The 24984-nt window shown below is 41.6% G+C and overlaps 1 protein-coding gene across 2 annotated transcripts in view; it reads right to left on the bottom strand.

Moving 5' to 3' along the window:
- The window catches only part of whrna (whirlin a), a 168747-nt gene extending 158106 nt beyond the window's left edge, over nucleotides 1–10641 (bottom strand). For both annotated transcript variants that reach the window (XM_055874156.1, XM_055874157.1), the window contains exon 1: nucleotides 9026–10641. In XM_055874156.1, the coding sequence (XP_055730131.1) occupies nucleotides 9026–9763 (738 nt within the window). In that variant the 5' untranslated portion in view covers nucleotides 9764–10641. The remainder of the gene's footprint in view (nucleotides 1–9025) is intronic.
- Nucleotides 10642–24984: the final 14343 nt, after the last annotated feature.

Genomic DNA, 24984 nt, shown 5'->3' with positions numbered 1-24984 from the left:
GAAAATCTACCCCTTAACTTTGTTTCAACAAGTCGAAATCCGTTTCTATTTACTCCTCAGATACCCTAAATGTAATCAAACAATAATATTTATTTCGGAAAGAAGTATGTTCAATAGGAAACCGATTTTAGCAGGTGCGTAAAACTGGTATTTCTTATTCGTTTTTGAAGTTACAAGCCTGAAACCTTGAACAGACTGCTGACACCCTGTGGAAGCCATAGGAATTCCAGGGGGCTAATCCAGGGAGCTAATTTTCAATATGACCTTTCTCTTGCCTTTCTAAGAGGATGATCTCTCTCAAAAAAAAACTTCTGGTTGGTCTTTCTTTGGATTTTCTCCTACCATATCTATTGTGTTATATTCTCCTACATTATTTGAAATTATTATTTGAAATTCAGGCAGGAAGTGGAGAAAAAGTATGACCCTATAGTGTAGCCTGAGCTATAAGGAATAGTCAACAGAAGCACTCTAAATGTCTCATACGAAATACATAGTCAACATTGTGCTATTTGAACCTCTGGACACAGAAAGAAGATGGAAGAGAAATACAGGAGTGCTTCCCCCAGCCATCCACACACAGGCAGCTCAGACAGCAGCACAAGTCCTAGTGGAGTTTGTTTTTCAGCTGCAAGATCCCAATAGCATATTATGCTCCGTGACTGGTATGAACTCAATTTACCGAGTCAGATAGCTATCTGTTCATTCCTAAACAGCAAAAGAGTGAGCTGCCTGGGGACCCTCTTCCTAGGCCTCTTCCCAATCTCTCTCCTTCTGGCCATTCCTCTGATGGGCACCACACCACCTCAGCCCAACCCAGAGAGCCTGCACTCAATTCTCTCCATATTGTAATCCTCAAGGAGCTGTCAGCCTAGCAGGGACCAGCTGCCCATCACAAGCTGCCCTAGCACACACAGAGACAGAGACAGAGACAGAGACAGAGAGAGAGAGAGAGAGAGAGAGAGAGAGAAGTCATGCAGAGGAACAGCTCCTGACTTGTTATAACTTTTTGGTTGTTAAGAGCGAGATTGACACGATTCATTTAGCAAAAATGTATAGGTAATCAAATTGTACAACTGAAGATCAACACAGGAGGAAAAGATTGAGAGAGAGTGAGTTAAAAGACCAATCTTTATCGTGGTAGCTAGCCAAATTCAAATCGGTCAGCTAGCTTACCGTCTTCTAGATCTAACTGTTTACTGGTGGTAACCATAGCAACATGGCCACTGAGGCAGCGCTAGCAGCGTTAGCAGCGACAGAAACTGAGAGACTTTCCTCACTTTTTTTTTAATACCCAGCAGAAATCAAATCAGAGAAAGGAAGAATCAATTTTAAACACAGAATTCTGAGGGAGAACCCAGAAACTTTGTTTGCCGACTGCTCACAAAACAGGACTGTTACAAACCTGTTATTTTACACAGACCACACTACTGCCTGGCATGCAGCTGTAACCAGGCATTTCAGCTATACCACGAAGAAAGGCATCTGCAAGGGAAGGCAAATCCACATTTTTGAGGACAGCGATAAGGACCAGGAAAACAGGTTTCTGACGGTAAATATGTATCAGAACGGCACTGTCATGGTCCAGGGCAGTGAGGCTGCACTCAGCTCTGTTGTGCAGGACTTCCCCACCCTAACGAAGACAGCGGAAAGCAACAAAGAAAAGGACAGCACCCCGACCTCTCCCCTCACCTCAGGCACCCCAACAGCAGGACCATCCTCCCCCCTACCTGCCTACAACCACCAGAGCCAAGACCACACTACCATCAGCCTGTTGAGAGACAGGCTGGCTCTGTTAGAAGTATGGGTTACTGAGCTGAAGGAGCAGCCCCTCAGCTACACCACCACCAGCCCAGACACAGAGCTTCTACAGGACCAGATCAACCAGTGCAGGACCCAGCTGAAGAACTCTGTCCAGGAGCTGAGAGAGAGCCTTACCACAGCGCTTGAGGAGGTAAAGGCCACCATGAGGAGAGAGCTGGTGCAGGTAAAGGAGGAGATGGCAAAGGAGTTGTCTGGCATCAAGAGGGTGCTGCAGCACAGAGAGCAGACTGTAGAGACTCCTAGAGAGAAGCTGCAGCCCCCCACCACCCCTAACAACCCCACCACCCCTAACACCCCCACTGACCCACCTTTACCCACAACCCCCCCCATACCGACAACACTTTACCCACACCCCCAGTCAACAAGAAGGCTCACATGGAAACACCTACTACAGAGAGAAGCTCTCTGGCCCCCCCTGACACACCCCCACACGCCCCTCCATGTACACAGGCCCTGTGTACTCCAGCCCCAGACCGTAAACCCACTAATCTGGTAAAACCCGCTGAGGTGGCCATCCTCATTGACTCAAATGGGAAATTCCTCCAAGAAGATAAACTCTTCCCACAACACAAGGTGCGCAAAATATGGTGCCCAAAAACACAGGATGCACTCCACATCCTGTCCCAGCCTGACTTTGGCACACCAGGCAACATTATTATTCACACCGGCACCAACAACCTGCGAGAGGAGCAGGAGAGAGTAGGCAGCCTGGTCAACAGAATAGCAGAGAGGGCCTCTGAGCGGTTCCCCAACTCCCACATCACCATCTCCACTCTGCTGCCCCGCAAAGACTTTCATCCCCATACCATTCAGAAAGTCAACGCTGACATCACCAGAGGGTGTGGCCTACTCCCAAACGTACACGTTGCTCACCACCCAACAATCACCCCAGAGCATCTGCACGACCACTCCCATCTGAGGAAACAGACATTAGGGATGTTTACCAAGTCTCTAAAGGACGTGGCACTTGGTAGACAAACACCCCATGCCGTATTGGACAGAGGACCACCCAGAGACCCCTACCAGACCACTGCACCAACAAGGAGCCCCAGGCCCCTTCAACGCCACACCAGACCCAGCGCACCCCACAGGCCCCACCCACCACCAGACCATCACCACTTCCATCGGCTTAGCCAGACCGGACCGGGCCCAGCCTACTACCCCGCATCAGACCACCACCCCTACCAGACCAGAGAGGAAGCCCCACGGCCCAGACCTGGTCCCCCTCCACTCCACAGGGCCCAACAGCAGGACCAGCGCAGCTACGCAGAGGTCGTCAGAGGACAGGAGAACCTTGTAGGATTAAGTGAGATTAAACAGCTCCTCCAATACATCTGCACTAAACTGCACTAAACACACACACACACACACACACACACACACACACACACACACACACACACACACACACACACACACACACACACACACACACACACACACACACACACACACACACACACACACACACACACACACACACACACACACACACACACCTATTGTACTCAAATGTACTTGTTCAATGAATAGGAATGTTTATATATATAACAGAAAGAATGTTAGCTGTTATCCTGTTTATCTCGCTCTAAACAACTTAATAGTTAGTAGTCACAGTATTTCTGACTGCTATTCTTTCTTTTGTAACATGAAATCGCTATCAGTTAGCATGTGGAACATTCAGGGCCTAAACTCATCAACATTTGGACTGAAGAGTTTAGCACTGGAGTTCAACAAAAATCTTAAAGATGTTGACGTCATCATTCTGCAGGAGACATGGTGTAAGGCTGACATTGTCACTCACTGCCCCACAGGCTACAGAGAGGTAATTTTGCCGTCACAGAAACACAGCTCTGTCAATAGAGGCAGAGACTCTGGAGGACTGATCATTTGGTACAAATCCGAACTACAACATCTAATTGACCCCCTCAAAATTGGCAAATATCACATTTGGTTAAAACTGAAAAAAAGAACTTGTACTGACAGAAAAAGATGTGTTCCTTTGCGCAATTTATATCCCCCCCTCAGAATCCCCATATTACTCAGAGGAGATCTTCCCCACCCTTGAGGAAGAGACGTGCCATTTCCAGGCCCAGGGAAATGTGCTCATCTGTGGGGACACAAATGCGCGCACAGGAACACTACCTGATCTAACGAGCACACGAGGGGACAGCTTTATTACAGGCCATACTGTTTCTAACTGCCTTAATCTCCCCCATAGAAACAACAGTGACAGCACCGTCAACAAAAACGGAAGGGATCTGTTGCAGCTCTGTAGAAGCCTGGGTCTGTACTTTGTCAATGGTAGGTTACGGGGGGACTCTTTGGGGAGATTCACCTACTGCTCACCTCTTGGCCACAGTACAGTAGACTATATGATCACAGACATTGACCCTTTCTCTCTCAGCTCATTCACTGTCAAGCCACTAACACCTCTGTCTGATCACAGCCAAATTACATTGTTCCTCAAAAGAACAGACATGGAAACAACCACACATTCACAGCCCAGTAAGCTGTACAACATCAGAAATTCATACAGATGGGCCCAAAACAGCACAGAAGAATACCAGAAAGCAACCTGGAACCAAAATATCCAAACACTCTTAGATAACTTTCTGGATACCACATTCACTCACAGTAAAGAAGGCATCAATCTAGCAGTACAAAACATCAACTATATATTCAGGCAAACGGCAAAAGAAGCACAATTGAAATTGATAAAAAACAAAACAAAAAAGATCACAGATGACAACTGGTTTGATGCAGATTGTAAAATTATAATAAAAAAAATTAGAACACTATCCAACCAAAAGCACAGAGACCCAAATAATGGTGAATTACGCCTTCATTACTGTGAGACTTTAAAACTCTATAAACGTACACTCAGAACCAAAAAAGCCCAGTACAACAGAAAGCAGCTGATGCTAATTGAGGAGTCCATAAACACAAACAACTTCTGGCAAAATTGGAAAAAATTTAAGAAATCTAAACAAGAGGAATTAGCGATACAAAATGGTGACATATGGACAACCCATTTTAAAACACTCTACAACACCGTTCAAATTGACACAAACGCAGAACAACGCCAAATTCATGAGAAGTTGAATGGATTAGAAAAAGCTATAAAGGACAACCAAAATCCACTGGACTCCCCAATTACTGACCAGGAGCTCTATAAGAAACTTCAGGCTCTCAAATTTAAAAAGGCATGCGGACCTGATGGCATCCTAAATGAGATGCTCAAACTCACTAGTGCAAAATTTCAATTGGCCATATTAAAACTGTTTAATTTATCCTGAGTGTAGGTTATTTCCCTGACATCTGGAATCAAGGACTCATAACCCCAATCTTTAAAAACGGAGACAAATTTGACCCTAACAATTACAGAGGCATTTGTGTGAACAGTAACCTGGGGAAGGTTTTCTGTAGTATTATAAATGTAAGAGTTCTAAACTTCCTTAATAAGCACAATGTCTTGAGTAAAAGCCAAATTGGATTTATACCAAAACATCGCACGACCGATCATATTTACACCCTACACACCCTGATAGGTAAACATGTCCACCAAAATAATACCAAAATATACGCTTGCTTTATCGACTTCCAAAAAGCATTTGATTCTATTTGGCATACAGGACTGTTCTACAAAGTTATTGAAAGTGGTGTAGGGGGTAAAACATATGACATAATTAAATCAATGTATACTGGCAATACGTGCAGCATTAAAATTGGCAAGAAAAGAACAGAATTCTTTAACCAGGGGCGGGGCCTTCGTCAGGGTTGTAATCTGAGCCCTGCACTCTTCAATATTTACATCAACGAATTGGCCACTATTCTAGAAAAATCCTCAGCCCCTGGTGTTAGTCTCCATAATTCAGAGGTTAAATGCCTACTCTTCGCAGATGACCTATGCCTGTTGTCACCCACAGCACATGGCCTACAGCAGAGCCTGGATCTGCTAGAGCAGTACTGCCAGACCTGGGCCCTGGCAGTAAACCCCAAAAAGACTAAAATAATGATTTTCCAGAGAAGATCCAGATCTCAGGGAATTAGACCAAAGTTCTCAATTGGTACAAAATATATAGAGTACTGCACACACTACAATTACTTAGGTTTAAAAATAAGCTCAACTGGACACCTTAATGAGGCAGTGAATGAACTGAGAGAGAAAGCACGCAGGGCATTCTACGCAATTAAAAAGCAAATTCAAATTGAAATACCTATTAAAATTTGGCTAAAAATAATTGAATATGTCATTGAACCAATTGCACTTTATGGCAGCGAGGTGTGGGGTCCACTTGCAAAACAAGATTTCATCAAATGGGACAAACATCCCATTGAAACCCTACATGCAGAGTTCTGTAAGATTCTCCTACATGTCCAGAGGAAAACTACAAACAATGCATGCAGGGCAGAATTAGGCAAATATCCACTAATAATAAAAACTCAAAAAAGAGCAATTAAGTTTTGGAAACATCTAAAATACAGTGACCCCCTCTCATATCACTACCAAGCCCTGCAATACCAAGAGCTGAGCAAAGAAAAGAGTCCCCTCATCCAGCTGGTCCTGGGGCTGAGTTCACAAACCTGTTCTACTAACACACTGAAGCCTCAGGACCAGAACATCCAATCAATCAGAATAAACCAAATTACAACACAGTCAAAACAAAACTACATTGCTTATTGGGAAACACAAGCACAAGCACAGAGCAAAATGCAGTGCTATCTGGCCCTAAATCGACAGTACACCGTGGCTAACTATTTGACTATGGTTACTGATCAAAACCTTAGAAAAACCTTGACAAAGTACAGGCTCAGTGAGCACAGCCTTGCCATTGAGAAGGGTAGACACAGGAAAACCTGGCTCCCTGTAGAGGAAAGGCTGTGCAACCACTGCACAACAGCAGAACCTGAGACGGAGCTGCATTTCCTGACAAAATGTCAAAAATATAAAACAATTAGAGAGTGTCATTTCCCCAAATTTGAAACTCTTATTCAAGGTTTCAAAGGCCTCTCTGATGAGGATAGGCTACCCGTCCTGTTGGGGGAGGACGCAGAGAGCTGTGGGTTGGCAGCACACTACATTGCTGCCTGCCATAAGTTGAGGGACAGTGTCTGACAGACCAATCAACCTGCACATGTACTCTACTGTATGTTTATTGTTATTGTTGAATGTAAGGTTATTTTGACACTTAGTTATTGTTGTTACTGTTGTCCCGTTGACCATTTTGATTCTCATTTTTATATTGTAAATAAGCTTTGGCAATATGTACATTGTTACGTCATGCCAATAAAGCAAATTGAATTGAATTGAATTGAATTGAATTGAGAGAGAGAGAGAGAGAGAGAGAGAGAGAGAGAGAGAGAGAGAGAGAGAGAGAGAGAGAGAGAGAGAGACTAGCAAAACCAAAGGGATGGTAATTTAATCTCCTGCCTCCTCTGTTTCACAGACTCAGAGACTCAGATCAATCTGATTAAGCGGTAGGTAGACAGACGTCTCCCTCTGCATCTCTCTGCTGCAACTGATTGGACATGGCCCCAGGAGGGCAGTATTTATGACCCTGTTCCCGTCACGGTGCTGGTCCTCGCCGCCAAGCATGCCATGGAAAAGATTATCCTAAAAAAGCTCTAAGCGCTGACTGTGGGGCACACCCTGGCACAGGATCCAGGAAGCACAGCCAAGACAGGCTCTTAGGAGACATACTGGTCAGCTAAAGAGCTTCAGGGGAAGTTTCTAACAAAGTGGAGCAGGGGAGAACTGGTAGAGGTAGGATGTACAGTGGGAATAAACATATTGTAAACAAGCAGTGCTGCTGTAAATCTATGAAGTTCTGCTTGAAAGTATTTCCTTTCTCTGTCTGTCTGTCTGTCTGTCTGTCTGTCTGTCTGTCTGTCTGTCAAAGAGAGGAGAGGGAGAGAGACAGCGAGAGGGAGAAAGAGGCCGCCGTAGGCAGACCTGACTCTCAAGAGAAGACAGGAAATGTGCACACTGCCCACAAAATGAGGTGGAAACCGAGTTGCACTTCCTAACCTCCTGCCAAATGTATGACCATATTAGAGACATATATTTGCCTCAGATTACACAGACCCACAAAGAAAATTAAAAAAAAATCAAAAAATTTGGTTAAACTCACATATATTTTGGGTGAAATAGCACAGTGTGTCAACACAGCAGCAAGATGTGTGACCTGTTGCCACCCACAAGAAAATGGCAACCAGTGAAGAACAAACACCATTGTAAATGAAATGAAATGTCTCTATTCCTTTACAACTTTTGTTTGTGTAATGTTTACCGTTTATTTTTGATTGTTTATTTCACTTTTGTTTATTATCTATTTCACTTGCTTTAGCAATGTAAACATATGTTTCCCATGCCAATAACGCCCTTTGAATTGGAGACCGAGACAGAGAGAGAGACCGAGAGAGAGTTACCATAGAGGGCTTACGATTCAGCACCATGGACAGCACAACTAGCACCACTAGTCACGGTAGATGCAATTCATACTATTCAACACCATGGACAGCGCTCAATACCTCATCAACACGGTACTCTTGTTTTATCAGACCTATCTAATGGATAAATTATTACATAAATATGCTCTTATCTTATTGGTTAATAAGTCAACTATATAGCCGGTTGAGGCAAAGATTCAAAGACATTTGTTTATCAACAACCTTTTCGGTACGATTTCAATTGACACAAAAAAATACTACTGATTATGGGAGACATGAGTCGACCATGGACAGCCTAGTTGACAGTGTTCAATTACAAGGTTCCGGTGCTACACCAGGCGGCACAATAACCAGCCTGTGACTACAAGTCAACCGCTACAGGGCCTACATTAACCAATTCCTCTCGATAACGAAAGTTATAAATCATCGCCTGTTTGCTCCAGGGGTCAATTTCAGCCACCGTGGCCAAATACATGATTAACCACGGACAGGGGGCCTGACTACACCAGGGAGATGGGGATTTGGGGTCAAAGGCGCAGGCCAGTGTAAACGACGCACATCATTCTGCCATTGGCACATTTGAAGCCACTGGATCGGATCCATGCGTTGGTTGCATGGCCTTGGCTTGCCCATGGGCGCATTATATTTCTCTACATGTAGGCTAGTGACCCTGGCGACTGGCGAGGGCAGTTACCACTTGTAGGCCTGTGTATTAACACACACACACACACACACACACACACACACTTACCTTCACCGCTTCAGCGTGCGTGACTTTATCGAACACTGTGCTGTTGACTTTCATAATCTGATCCCCAATCCTCAGTCCCTCTTTCTCGGCCAGGGATCCTGGCTCCACCAGAGACACATAGATTCCGACCCCGTGCTCTGAGCCGCCGCGGATACTGAAACCCAAGCCCTCGTTGCTCTTGTGCCGTTTCAGGGTCACCTGTCGGACCTCTCCTGGAGGCTCGTGCAGGAAGCTTCTCCCGAGCAGCGGCACGAGGGGAACTGTCCCATCACTGCAGGTGCTGAAACTATCCGGAGAGCCGCGCAGCGCAACCTGAGATCCGGGGGGAGTTGGCGAGAAATGCCCGGGAGGAGTTGGACTTGCACTGCAACCTTCGCCCACCGCTTCGGCGCTCCCATTTCTGGCAAGTAAATCAGATTTCAAGTAAAGGCCCTCCGAGGTGTACTGGTCAAACAAAAGCTGGTCGGAGCGGGGAATGACCAGCCGCAGCATGGGCAGAAGTTGGCGTTTGCTGGGCGCATTGAGAATGACTTTGAGGGTCTGAACCAGGTCGTAGACATTACGCTTGGAGTGGTACACGTTGAGGCAGTGAATGAACTGCTCCCGCTCCAAGTCGTTAAGCAGCAGGTTGAGCGCGTTGTGCAGCTTCTTGACGTTGGCTGACAGCGTGCGGGCACTCGAGGCCACAGAGTTGGCCGAGGAGGAGTTGAGCGACATGCGCTCTAGATCCGTGCTCATCCTAGACGTGTGACTGGGTCACAGAGCCACACTGGAGCAGGGAGACGTTAGTCATTAGGCCGAGAGCGCTGGGCTGGGCTCCTTTAAAACGGAGCGTGGCATAGCGTTTTGTGCAGGACGTCCACTCCACTAATATACATATTGGCTAGGTCTGAGGCTGAGGGCTGTTTTACACAACCGGCTGAATTACAACAGTCTTTGAACGCATCCTCGAGCAATAACTGAAACAACTCAAGTTCAATGTTATAATTTCAAACACAAATGATATAACATTTTCATCCGATTTTCAGTTTAATAATAACCTACGATATGAACTTCAGTACTCCGTTTGGCTAATCAACCGTCAAAAGGGCACATGAAATAGACAAATGCACATAGAAGAAACATTTCATAGCCTTGGTCTTGTTTTCGTGCATTAAGGTCAGGTAGCTCGCGAGCTGCTTCTCAGGTATCCACATACATCACCTCGTCAACAGGCACAAGAAGCTCGAGCGCCAAAATAATAGGTCTACTACAAATTAATATCAAGTGATAAACGTACTACTTACTATATGAACACAAGATTCGGAAAATAATACCCAAGACGTTCTAGATAGAAGTTGGTCTTTTGCTTGGTTCCTTTACCGGAGACCGAAGTTCATATTGTGGAGTTGTTTTATCCCTTGCAAATATATCCAGCCGGAGCTTTGTTCCAAATAGCGCAAAGACAATTAAGCCATTTTCAAGTAAAGTTAATGTTTCCCCCGGTAGTTTTTGGTTTATATAACTATTTACTTGGTTCCAGCCTTGCGTTGACATAGTCGGCAGTTGTCTCCGCAAGATTCCCGAGCAGCTGCTATATGCTGCTGTACTGTCTGGGGTCTCGCTCCCTCCCTCCAATCGCTTGTCAGGAGGAAATGACGCAGCCGATCGTGTGGAACGAATACATTGCTTGGTAACCAACAACACACCCTCGTGGGAACCACCAAGTGCAGAAATAACTCTAATTTGCAAAACCTGCGTGGAGTTATTTTTAGTTTGATTGAAAATGTTAACACTCGAAGCTCACTACAGAATCACGCAACCGTTATGCACGCACTCTCAGGTGCATGCATAATAATAAGGACGAAAATATACATGGCATCAATATCCAGTGAGTGAGAAAACACTGCTTCAATTGGCTTTACCACAGAGATCATATGTAATTATATACCCTTTAGTACACAGACAATGTTTTCCATTCCCCTTTGAATAGACCTATTCTAAAAGTCTAAGACTTGCCAAGGTAAACATTTTAACCAAGAACCCCAAAAAACTGTGATAGTAGAGAGATAACAATATAACTAATTATAGTCAGAGATTGTTATCATTGAGTGGGTAGCATGGCAGGTGGCACACTTCTACGCATGACATATCTCACTGGGAACATGATATCACATCTAGCAGTCTAATTGTAGGCTATCTGTGATACTGGATTATCATTGGCCAGAATTATCCTGCCAGTCCACTGTCCACTGACCGATTGATGGATGGGAGTGAAACAGTAAAAACACAGAAGTGAACCACATGACAGAAGAGCAGGGCAATGTTCAGTAGGCAAGCGGTGCAGATAGAAATATCACAAAGAGCCAAGGTTGGGGAGTAACGGATAAAAAAAAAATGTATCCCTTACTTTACCAGCAAAAATATTGTATTCAAATTACCGATACTTTTGAAAAACTAGAGGATTACTTCAAGGATTACTTTTAAATTCAGAAAGTGTGTTTGCGAAAACAAAATCTTTGACACTTCTCAAAAGTTTACATACACTCAATTAGTATTTGGTAGCATTGCCTTTAAATTGTTTAACTTGGGTCAAACGTTTCGGGCAGCCTTCCACAAGCTTCCCACAATAAGTTGGGTGAATTTTGGCCCATTCCTCCTGACAGAGCAGGTGTAACTGACGCAGGTTTGTAGGCCTTCATGCTCGCACACGCTTTTTCAGTTCTGCCCACAAATTTTCTATAGGATTGAGGTCAGGGCTTTGTGATGGCCACTCCAATACCTTGACTTTGTTGTCCTTAAGCCATTTTGCCACAACTTTGGAAGTATGCTTGGGGTCATTTTCCATTTGGAAGACCCATTTGCAACCAAGCTTTAACTTCCTGACTGATGTCTTGAGATGTTGCTTCAATATATCCACATAATTTTCCTCCCTCATAATGCCATCTATTTTGTGAAGTGCACTAGTCCCTCCTGCAGCAAAGCACCCCCACATCATGATGCAGCCACCTCCGTGCTTCACGGTTGGGATGGTGTTCTTCGGCTTGCAAGTCTCCCTCTTTTTCCTCCAAACATAACAATGGTCATTATGGCCAAACAGTTCTATTTTTGTTTCATCAGACCAGAGGACATTTCTCCAAAAAGTACGATCTTTGTCCCCATGAGCAGTTGCAAACCGTAGTCTGGCTTTTTTATGGCGGTTTTGGAGCAGTGGCTTCTTCCTTGCTGAGCGGCTTTTCAAGTTTTGTCGATATAAGACTTGTTTTACTGTGGATATAGATACTTTTGTACCTGTTTCCTCCAGCATCTTCACAAGGTCTTTTGCTGTTGTTCTGGGATTGATTTGCACTTTTCGCACCAAAGTACGTTAATTTCTAGGAGACAGAAAACGTCTCCTTCCTGAGCGGTATGAAGGCTGCCTGGTCCCATGGTGTTTATACTTGTGTACTATTGTTTGTACAGATGAACGTGGTACCTTCAGGCGTTTGGAAATTGCTCCCAAGGATGAACCAGACTTGTAGAGGTTTACAATTTTCTTTCTGAGGTCTTGGCTGATTTCTTTTGATTTTACAATGATGTCAAGCAAAGAAGCACTGAGTTTGAGGGTAGGCCTTGAAATACATCCACAGGTACACCTCCAATTGACTCACATCATGTCAATTAGCCTATCAGAAGCTTCTAAAGCCATTATATAATTTTCTAGATTTTTCCAAGCTGTTTAAAGGCACAGTCAACTTAGTGTATGTAAACTTCTGACCCACTGGAATTGTGATACAGGGAATCATAAGTGAAATAATCTGTCTGTAAACAATTGTTGGAAAATGACTTGTGTCATGCACAAAGTAGATTTCCTAACCGACTTGCCAAAACTATAGTTTGTTCACAAGAAATTTGTGGGGTGGTTGAAAAAACAGTTTTAATGACGCGAACCTAAATGTATGTAAACTTCCGACTTCGACTATATATTTATTATATATATATATGCATTGATTCTTAAAGAATATAACTTGTAAATGCCTCATGAGCTTAGTCCAGCTGTCACACTCCATGAGAACCCTAAATATAAGCTTGTTTTACTGCAATGTTTGTAAACATTGTAAATGTAAACAAACACTGTATAGCCTCATAACGTGGTTAAGACAATACTTTTTTTTAATCATGGATGGTCAATCATTGCATCCATAGCTCTGTCTATTAATCTGAGAGTGGTTACATTTCTCCAGGCCCATCCCTCAGCTTTTTACCAAAACAGAGGCGGGGTGCCCATTTTGTTATTGTTTCAACTGTGGATTTACCCTTTAAAACCTGTTTGGCACCGGCGTTCCGCTAGCGGAACTCCTCCCACATTCCACTGAAAAGGCAGAGCGCGAAATTCAAAAGATATTTTTTAGAAATATTTAACTTTCACACATGAACAAGTCCAATACAGCAAATGAAAGATACACATCTTGTGAATCCAGTCAACATGTCCGATTTTTAAAATGTTTTACAGCGAAAACACCACATATATTTATGTTAGCTCACCACCAAATACAAAAACAAATTCACAGCACAGGTAGCATGCACAAAGCCAACCTAACTAACCAAGAACCAACCAAACTAACCAAGAAACAACTTAATCAGATGACAGTCTTATAACATGTTATACAATAAATCTATGTTTTGTTCGAAAAATGTGCATTTTGAGGTATAAATCAGTTTTACATTGCAGCTACCATCACAGCTACCGTCAGAAATAGAACCGAAGCAGCCAGAGTAATTACAGACACCAACGTCAAATACCTAAATACTCATCATAAAACATTTCTGAAAAATCGATGGTGTACAGCAAATTAAAGACAAACATCTTGTGAATCCAGCCAATATTTCCAATTTTTTAAGTGTTTTACAGCGAAAACACAATATAGCATTATATTAGCTTACTACAATAGCCTACCAAACTACCGCATTCATTCATCAAGGCACGTTAGCGATAGCAATAGGCACGTTAGCGATAGGGAATAAACCAGCAAAAGATATTAATTTTCACTAACCTTCATAAACCTTCATCAGATGACAGTCCTATAACATCAGGTTATACATACACTTATGTTTTGTTCGAAAATGGGCATATTTAGAGCTGAAATCAGTGGTTATACATTGTGCTAACGTAGCATCTTTTCCCAGAATGTGCGGATATTTTTACGACACTCAACTATTCTGACCAAATAACTATTCATAAACGTTACTAGAAAACACATGTTGTAATGGAAATGATAGATACACTAGTTCTTAATGCAATCGCCGTGTTAGAATTCTAAAAATAACTTCATTACAACATACAGCTTAGTTATAGCGAGAGAGTACCCAAAATCTGGGCGCAAACGACTATTTCACATGTTCGACAGATATATGAAATAGCATCATAAAATGGGTCCTACTTTTGATGATCTTTCATCAGAATGTTGTAGAAGGGGTCCTTTGTCCAGAACAATCGTTGTTTGGATTTAGAATGTCCTCTTCTCCAGTCAATTAGCACGGAAAGCTAGCAAAGTAGCGCGAACCTCTCCTTCCTGAACAAAGGCACACAACGCAACACGCCTAACTTCCCGAATAAATTTCAATTATCTAATAAAACTATATTGAAAAAACATACTTTACGATGATATTGTCACATGTATCAAATAAAATCAAAGCCGGAGATATTAGTCGTCTATAACGGCAGCTTTTCAGAAGGCAAAACCAGGTCCCTTCACGCGCTCTCCAGAAAACAGGAAACTGGTGACACGTCATGCCGAGAGCTTTTATTCGACCCCAGATCAAGTTATACACTCTGTTTCTTCTCTCACTGCCTGTCGACATCTAGTGGAAGACGTATGAAGTGCATGTATACTGATATATATGAAGCCCATTTATAGGCAGGCCCTAGAACAGAGCATCGATTTCAGATTTTCCACTTCCTGTCAGGAAGTTTGCTCCAACTTGAGTTCTGTTTTACTCACAGATATAATTCAAATGGTTTTAGAAACTAGAGAGTGTTTTCTATCCAATAGTAATAATAATATGCATATTCTACGAGCAAGAATTGAGTACGAGGCCGTTTAAATTGGGCACGATTTTCCCCCAAAGTGAAAACAGCGCCCTCTGTCCTCAACAGGCTCAGCTGCATATTATCAAGATGTCAAAGTGTCACCAACAAAATGGTAGACAATAGGCCTATAGAAAATGCAGCATATGGCATTCATTTTTCACATGTACTGTAAATGTAGCTTTTCAGTAGTGCTCAAAGCATGCCATTCCATGAGCGCAGCATTTATTTTTCATCTCCAATCAATAAGCCCATTCAGTCCTCCATAAACAACAGTAGGGCTGGCTAATAAGTCTTTCGTTTTGGGGTCATGCTCACGTGAAACAATTTGGCTAATTTATACGTCCATATTTCCGAGTCCTATTCTTGAAGATCAAGGGGTATAACATTTATTGGAATGACTGGAATTCTGATAGACTTTGGTTTTTAATGTAAAGACATAATTGAATCGTATTATTATATGTAGTAGAAAGCGATGGTTTAGAAGAAGCCTACATAGCCAACCGATAAAGTAAAATTTAACATCCATATATGACCAGCTATGTAAACTTCAACATTGTTTTATCCTGCAATAGATGTGGTTCAAATGGTTACATACATGTTTGTCTTTTTCTAATGCCTCTTAAGGGGAAAGTCATCTAAAATTAATGGAATGTAATCAGATTATGTTACTGAGTTTGGGTAATCCAAAAGTTATGTTACTGATTACAATTTAGGGCAGGGAACTAGTAACTGTAACAGATTACTTTTAGAAAAGTAGCTAATTGATCCTTGGTATGACCATCTTAAAACAATATGTTAGCTTAGTAGTACACCCCCCCCCCCCCCCTTTCCAAAGGTTCCCTATGATATCTGTTTATGACACAGAAGCACAGGCATGTTCAATTATGCTAATCTGAGAGACGTCCAGGGGGCTCTGGAGATGCGGTCCAATCGTCTCTGCAAAGGTTAACCTCTGAAGAATAATGAGGAATGGAGTCCTTGTCTTCAGTGAGCTGATCTGTGGGTATAGGAGAAAAGGAGAGGGAGAGAGAGGGAGGGAGAGAGGGAGAGAGGGAGAGAGGGAGAGAGAGAGATGGGGGAGTGATTTATAGGACTAATTAAAGGAGTTAGTGGGCAATCGCCAAGGGAAAGCAAAAGTAAACACTATTATAAAGCAGAGCATCCCCAATCAGACGGAGATAGAGTGACAAAAAAGCTCCATTCCACTACAATATGCACAGCAAAGAGAGACAGGCAATTAACTGACTCTCTTCCCTCACAGCACCGGCACAGCTTAGGCTATCAGCTTGATTTTCAATTTCTACTGCAGACTGTTGCAGCTCCTCATTTCGATTGCAGAAACAGACAAATCCTAATCCTTATAGTTCATAGTGGCAGACAATTAAAGTATAATTGAGGCACCGACCACTGTATGCCATCACCAACAGAGCCATCTGAATGGACTTCGGTGTGTGTGTGTGTGTGTGTGTGTGTGTGTGTGTGTGTGTGTGTGTGTGTGTGTGTGTGTGTGTGTGTGTGTGTGTGTGTGTGTGTGTGTGTGTGTGTGTGTGTGTGTGTGTGTGTGTGTGTGTGTGAGAGCTGCAGTAAAGGAGATAACATTCAGCACCGTGAACAGTGTTTGTGTGTGTGTGTTTCAAGTGTTTTACCTATCAGCGGTTGTGAATGACATAGATATTCAAAAATGATATGAATAGTAAACAAATCTGAATTATCACTTGAACTGTTCCCGATTATTTTAATCATTTTGTACAGAGAAAGAGACTTTAAGCGCATTATACAAAAGGCTTAGCTGAATATGACTCAGTCCTATCCCGTCATCAGTTTTGTGAAAATGGAAACTGTTTATGCCCTCCACACTGCTGGAATGGACTCAATCAAACATCAGAAACTTGAAAAACAAAACCCATATAAACTGAACAAAAATCAAAACGCAACATAAAATTATTTCAAATATTTTGCTGAGTTACAGCTCATATAACGAAATCAGTGTAACGGTTTTCCTCCTCCTCTTCATCAGAAGAGGAGGAGCAGGGATTGAACCAAAATGCAGCGGAGTTTGAAGACATGATTTATTAAAGAAAACACGAAAACACGAACTTGACTAAACTAACAAAACAACAAACGGTGTAGACAGACCTGGACGACGAACTCACATAAACACGAAGAACGCACGAACAGGGAAAATAGCCTACACATAAAAATGACGATGAACAAAACAAACCGAACAGTCCCGTATGGTGCGACAAACACAGACACAGGAGACAATCACCCACCACGAACACTGTGAAACAACCTACCTAAATATGACTCTTAATTAGAGGAACGCCAAACACCTGCCTCTAATTAAGAGCCATACCAGGCAACCCATAAACCAACATAGAAACAGAAAACATAGAATGCCCACCCAAACTCACGTCCTGACGAACTAACACATACAACAAACTAACAGAAATAGGTCAGGAACGTGACAATCAGTCAATTGAAATGAATTCATTAAGCCCTAATCTATGGATTTCATATGACTGAGCAGGTGACTGACGATCCCGCAGGTGAAGAAGCCGGATGTGGATGTCCTGAGCTGGGCTGGCGTGGTTACACATGGTCTGCAGTTTTAAGGCCGGTTGGATGTACTGCCAAATTTTCTAAAACGACATTGGAGGCAGCTTATGGTAGAGAAATTAACGTTATCTGGCAACAGCTCTGGTGGAGATTCCTTCAGTCAGCATGCCAATTGCACATTCCCTCAAAACTTGAGACATCTGTGGCATTGTGTTGTGTGACAAAACTGCACATTTTAGAGTGGCCTTTTATTGTCCCTCAGCACAAGGTGCACCTATGTAATGACCATGCTGTTTAATCAGCTTCTTGATATGCCACACCTGTCAGGTGGATGGATTTTTTGGGCAAATGAGTAATGCTCACTAACAGGGATGTAAACAAATTTGTGCACAACATTTGAGAGAGAAATTATATTTTTTTGTTAAATAAAGGTTATATAAATAAAATTGAACATTTCTGGGATCTTTTATTTCAGCTCATGAAACCAACACTTCACATGTCATGTTGTTTGGTGTACCATAATTACAATGTCCTATTGCCACTCCTAGTAGAAAGAACCATTTTTGTAGTTAGCTCATTACAGAAAAATATGCAGTAGTCATAGATGGGTTAATAACAGTTAATAACAAACACTGTAATAACAAACCTTCTGATACAGATAACAGTATGATATCCCTGAACTGAGATAGTAACTTTGGTAAGCAATTTGACTGAGAGCTTAGGGCATTAATTGAGTTTAAATGGAGTAAAAAAGGCTGTTGAACTGGAAGAAAGAGTTCCTTGGGGATTAGCAACAATGCTTACCCTATATTTCATGCATGCATGTATTTATTTTGGTCCATTGCACAGCAGCAGGAAGTTAATTTACATTGCGTGTTATCCAGAATGAGTAAAGGTGATCTGTCCCTAGATTAATATACATACTTAGGCAATAATGCCCAAGGAGATGTGGTATATTGACAATATACCACAGCTAAGGGCTGTTCTTAAAGCGGAGTGCCTACATACAGCCCTTAGCCATGGTATATTGGCCATATACCACAAACCTCTGAGGTGCCTTATTGCTAATATAAACCGGTTACCAATGTAATTAGAACATACCCATGGTATACATCTGATATACCATGGCTGTCAGCCAATCAGCATTCAGGGCTCGAACCACCCAGTTTATAAATATAATTATACAGCCAATGAGCATTCAGGGCTCAAACCACTCTGTTAAAAAATATAATTAAAAACTGGGTGCTTTGAGGCCTGAATGCTGATTGATATACCACACCTCCTCTGGTCATATTGCTTAAATATATATCTCTAGCCCTCCCCATTCCCGAACATTCTCTATTTTGATCTGTATCCCTGTTAAAGCCAAGCACTTGTCAGGTAATGCTCGCTACACCATTGAATTGCAGGAATAATTTACTTCAGCTCTCCACTCCCATTCCTCTAAGGCTGTATGAAGATGGAAACCGACTAAGGCTGTCATGGTAGTTTGCTACTATGCTAGTTTTACTATAAATGGTACACTCTCGGCTGCAGGATGTTTAAATAAAGATAGCTCAGTCCCTATGATACAAATATGGGTCCTGATCATGTTGTATCCCAACATTATTTCCCATCATAGGCCTATGTGAGGCCATTTACTTACAAATGACAAAACAACTTGGGACTAAATTTAATTTATTTTTTAATGGATTTTTTAATGGATTGTTTCAGCCTGTTTCAGACTACAGGGAGAGACACAACCCTCTCAAACAATCAATAGGTGTTTTTGAACAAGCTCTACTATTTACTATGAGAGTTGTTCGATGAGGCAGCAGGAGCAAAAGTTGGGAGACACAGAGACTGTATCCCCACCAAATTGTCAACATTTTAATTTAACATACTTAACCATGTACACTTAACACATAAACAACCCAATGCAAGTCCAGTAGCCAGCAAGAAAATGTAACATGAACTGGGTTTGCCCAATGTGCTCGATCATGCTCACAGCATAACGATAACGGGTAAATCCAAGGTGAGACTCTATGCAGAAGACTGTGGTGCATATTGCAGGTTTCTACCCTTATCCAGTTGATTTCTCTAAACATATCAGTGTGATGAAAAAGGTAATTCTACAGCGTCCACTGCACAAAGTAAGCAATTTTCCAGCTGATTAGCTCACAGTCTATGGTAGCTCCCCTGTTATGTACAGGTAACTATCAAAATAAAGGAAACACTTGAGGGATACCAAGTATATTGAAAGCAGGTGCTTCCACACAGGTGTAGTTCCTGAGTTAATTAAGCAATTAACATCCCATCATGCTTAGGGTCATGCATACAAATGCCCATGGCTACCATGGCTAGAAGAGATCTCAGTGACTTTGAAAGAAGGGCGTGTGTGTCTGCGTACGCATGTGCGCACATCACCAGATCTCAGTCCAATTGAATACTTATGGGACATTGTGGAGCGACACCAGAGACAGTGTTTTCCACAGCACTATCAACAAAAGACCAAATTATGTAATTTCTCGTGATAGAATGATGTCGCATCCCTCCAATAGAGTTCCAGACACTTGTAGAATCTATGCCCAGGTGCATTGACGCTGTTCTGGCTCGTGGTGGCCCTATTAATGCAGAAGAAGACAATAGAACGTTGCATTTCCAATGCATAATTGACATTAATGGATCTACTTTCTTCTGAAGAAACACGAACAGTCTGGGTAAACTCATTAGGAAACTGCTTTCACCGCATTAGTGGGGATACGAGGAGTAACAAAAACAAGTCCTTTGGCAAATGTTCCATTGTTTACCCGGTATCAATGTGTCACATTTCAATGTATTCAGCGTATTGTTCCTATGATTGGACTTGTTTTCTAATTTGTCTGACTTAATTCAGCACAGAGCTGTATGTCACCTAGATTAATATACAGTGCCTTCAGAAAGTATTCACACCTCTTGACTTTTTTCACATTTTCTTGTGTTACAGGCTGAATTTAAAATTGATACAATGTTTTTTTTGGTCATTGGCCTACACACAATGCCACATAATGTTAAAGTATAATTATGTTTTTTGATATTTTTACAAATTAATTAAAAATATAAAGCTGAAAAATTTGAGTCAATAAGTATTCAACCCCTTTGTTATGGTAAGCCTAAATGAATTCAGGAGTAAAAATGTGCTTAATAATAAGTGGCATGGACTCTCTGTGTGTAATAATAGTGTTTAACATGATTTTTTAATGACTACCTCATCTCTGTACCCCACACATACAATGATCTTTAAGGTCCCTCAGTCAAACAGTGAATGTCAACCACAGATTCAAACACAAAGACCAGGGAGGTTTTCCAATGCCTCACATAGAAGGGCACCTAAATGAAAAACAAGGAGACATTGAATATCCCTTTGAGCATGGTGAAATTATTCATTAAACTTTGGATTGTGTATAGGGTTGCACATTTTGGGGAATACTCAGAGGTGGAAACTTTCTGTGGGAATTAACGGGAATATATGGGAATTAACGGAAAAATATCCAAATTAATATTCATACCATTTAACTGTATGGTAGATGTTTTTTTGCATTGGATATATTTACCATATCATATGGAGACAGAAACATAAACCTTTTACCTTATCATAAGTAGACATAATTGCTAATTATTAAATCTTTCCAATAGAAATGAAAAAATAGATTTATTTACGAATTAAACTTTAATTAAATGAGTTGACTCTTCACATGGGATGATTTCTGTCACGTATACTCCCTCTCTGGCCTCTAGGTCATCAGGCTGCTGATTATCTTGCACACCTGTCACCATCATCAAGCGCACCAGCGCCTCATGACACTCACCTGGACTCCATCACCTCCTTGATTATCTTCCCTATATCTGTCACTCCCCTTGGTTCTTTCCTCAGGTGCTTTTGACTCGGTCTCATGTCGGTGCGTTGTTTGTGTTTCGTGTTTATTATTTTGTTTCTTTATTAAAAACACTCACTCCCTGTACTTGCTACAATTTCACTGAACAACAAAAGGGAATATTGAATGATCCCCAATGATCCATCGCATCCCCCAAAAACTTTTTCAACATACATCTGTAAAATGATAGTTTAGAAACTAAAGCTTTGGTTGTGTTCCTCTCAGGCGTCCATGTCACATGGCAGCAAAAACTAACTAGCAGAAATGGTTAACAAGTTAGAAATGATTTAAATACACTTTGCTGTAGGCAACTATTTACTAGTTAACAAAAAATTATGTATGTCATATACAATATATTCACCCCACCCAGTATTGTAATCAAAACTGACCAGAAAGCATGTAGTCCTTGGCTCAGACAGTATAGTAGTGTGGGCTCAGTAGCATCTCATTAGTGTGCAAGATCTTGAGAATCAGCTGGACATGTGATGGAAGAGTGCACTGCACATGTGATGGACGAATGCACTGTGCATACAGAGGGTTGCAATTCCATTGAATTGGGGATAGTTGAACCAAGATATGCCACAAGACCTAGAATTGCCTTGTGTGTATCCCACAAAAAAAGGTTCACTGTTATAAGCTAACTTTCTTTGTTGAATTTAAGCAAAATTCCCCAAATTTCAGGGCTTAACTTCCCATAGAAAATTTCCGGAAACATTCCGACCCTTTGCAACACTAAAGTCACTACAAAGATACAGGCATCCTTCCTAACTCAGTTGTCGTAGAGGAAGGAAACTGCTCAGGGATTTCTCCATGCGGCCAATGGTAACTTTAAAACAGTTACAGAGTTTAATGGCTGTTATAGGAGAAAACTGAGCATGGATCAACAACATTGTAGTTACTCCACAGTACTGACCTAATTGACAGAGTGAAAAGAAGCAAGCCTGTACAGAATTAAATTAGTCCCAACAAGGGACTAAAGTAATACTGCAAAAAATGTGACAAAGCAATTCACTTTTTGTCCTGAATACGAAGCGTTGTGTTTGGGGAAAATCCAATACAACACATTACTGAGTACCACTCACCATATTTTCAAGCATAGTGGTAGCTGCATCCTATTATAGGTATGCTTATAGTCGTTAAGGACTGGGACGTTTTTCAGCATTAAAAAAACAGAATGGAGCGAAGCACAAGCAAAATCCTTGAGGAAAACCTGGTTCAGTCTGCTTTCCACCAGACACTGGGAGATGAATTCACCTTAACGAACAGTACATTTTACATGGAACCTCTGAAATGTTCTCTATACTACACTGAACAAGAATATGAACGCAACATGCAACGATTTCCAAAATTTGACTGAGTTACAGTTCATAAGGAAATCAGTCAATTGAAATGAATTCATTAGGCCCTAATCTATGGATTTCATATGACTGGGAATATATAAAAAAAAATAAGTATCTGGTGTGACCACCATTTGCCTCATGCAGTGTAACACATCTCCTTCACATAGAGTTGATCCGGCTGTCGATTGTGGCCTGTGGAATGTTGTCCGACTCCTCTTCAACGGTTGTGCGAAGTTACTGGATGTTCAAATTAAATTACATTTTATGTCACATGCGCTGAATAGATCAAGTGTCGACCTTACCGTGAAATGCTTACTTACAAGCCCTTAACCAACAATGCAGTTAAAACTTCTTCTTAATAGGGGGTGCTGTTTTCACTTTGGGAAAAAATCGTGCCCAAATTAAACGGCCTCATACTCTGTTCTAGATCATACGATATGCATATTATTATTACTATTGGATAGAAAACACTCTGAAGTTTCAAAAACTGTTTGAATTATATCTGTGAGTAAAACAGAACTCATTTGGCAGCAAACTTCCAAACAGGAAGTGAAAATTCTGAAACGGGGTCTCTGTGTAAGGCCTTGCCTATTCAATTGCCTTGTATTTGTGGATCTGTATGCACTTCATACGCCTTCCACTAGATGTCAACAGGCAGTAGAATGTTGAATGAGGTGTCTAGCCTGATGTGGGACCGAATGAGCTTTTGGAGTGACAGGTCTGCCATGAGCTTTTGGAGTGACAGGTCTGCCATATTGGCAGTATTTTGCTACGCACCTGGGAGCACCATATCATTTTCTGCAATGCGTTAGGTAGACACAACGAAATGTTCCGTCTGGGACGTTATTGGATACATATGAGAAAAACATCATAAAGATGGATTTTCAACTGAGTTTGACCAGTTTATTCGACTTTTATTATGACTTTTGGAATTTTTCGTTCCAACGCGCCAAGCGTTCATGGACACGTGAGCACCATTATGCTAGCCAAAGTTGCTAATTCGACAGAAGAAATGGACATTCTAAAACAAAACAACAATTTATTGTGGAACTTGGACTCCTTGCACTGCATTCTGATGAAAGATCATCAAAGGTAAGAGAATATTTATGATGTTATTTCGTATTTTTGTGGAATATGTTGATTCCAACATGGCGGAGAATGGCTGAGCGGTGTCTCAGATTATTGTATGCTGTGCTTTGTACTAAAGTTATTTTTTTTTAAATCTAACACAGCGGTTGCATTAAGAACAAGTGTATCTTTCATTTGCTGTACATGTAACGGCAGCATTCCTCCTCTTCATCTGAAGAGGAGGTGTAGCAGGGATCGGACCAAGACGCAGCGTAGCTCGTGTTCAACATGTTTAATTTAACGAAACTGTGAACACTTACACAATACAAAATAACAAACGTGGCAAACCGATACAGCCCTATCTGGTACAGAGAAAACACAAAGACAGGAAACAACCACCCACAATCCCCAACACAAAACAAGCCATCTATATATGATTCCCAATCAGAGACAACACAAAACATCTGCCTCTGATTGAGAACCATATTAGGCCAAACATAGAAACGGACAAACAAGACACACAACATAGAATGCCCACCCAGCTCACGTCCTGACCAACACTAAAACAAGCAAAACACATAAGAACTATGGTCAGAACGTGACAGTACAACATGTATTTTTCAGCAAAGTTTTATGATGAGTTTTTTGGTTAGATTACGTCGCTGTGTAAAATTTCTCCGGACAATTTGGTGTTATTTGTGATGATGGCTGCGTTGTAAAACCCAGATTTGTAGCTACAAATATGCACATTTTCGAACAAAACATAAATGTATTGTATAACATGATGTCATAAGACTGTCATCTGATGAAGTTGTTCAAAGGTTAGTGATTAATTTTATCTCTATTTGTGGGTTTTGTGAAAGCTATATTTGCGGTGACAAAATGGCGTTGTGTGTTGCGCTATTGTGGTGAGCTAACATAAATATATGTTGTGTTTTCGCTGTAAAACACTTAAAAAATCGGAAATATTGGCTGGATTCACAAGATGTTTATCTTTCATTTTCTGTACAACATGTATTTTTCATACATGTTTTATGATGAGTATTTATA

Source organism: Salvelinus fontinalis, chromosome 21, assembly GCF_029448725.1.
Source record: "Salvelinus fontinalis isolate EN_2023a chromosome 21, ASM2944872v1, whole genome shotgun sequence".
Lineage (NCBI taxonomy): Eukaryota > Metazoa > Chordata > Actinopteri > Salmoniformes > Salmonidae > Salvelinus > Salvelinus fontinalis.
The sequence above is the reverse complement of the archived record's forward strand: the minus strand, read 5'-3'. Positions and strand labels throughout refer to the sequence as shown.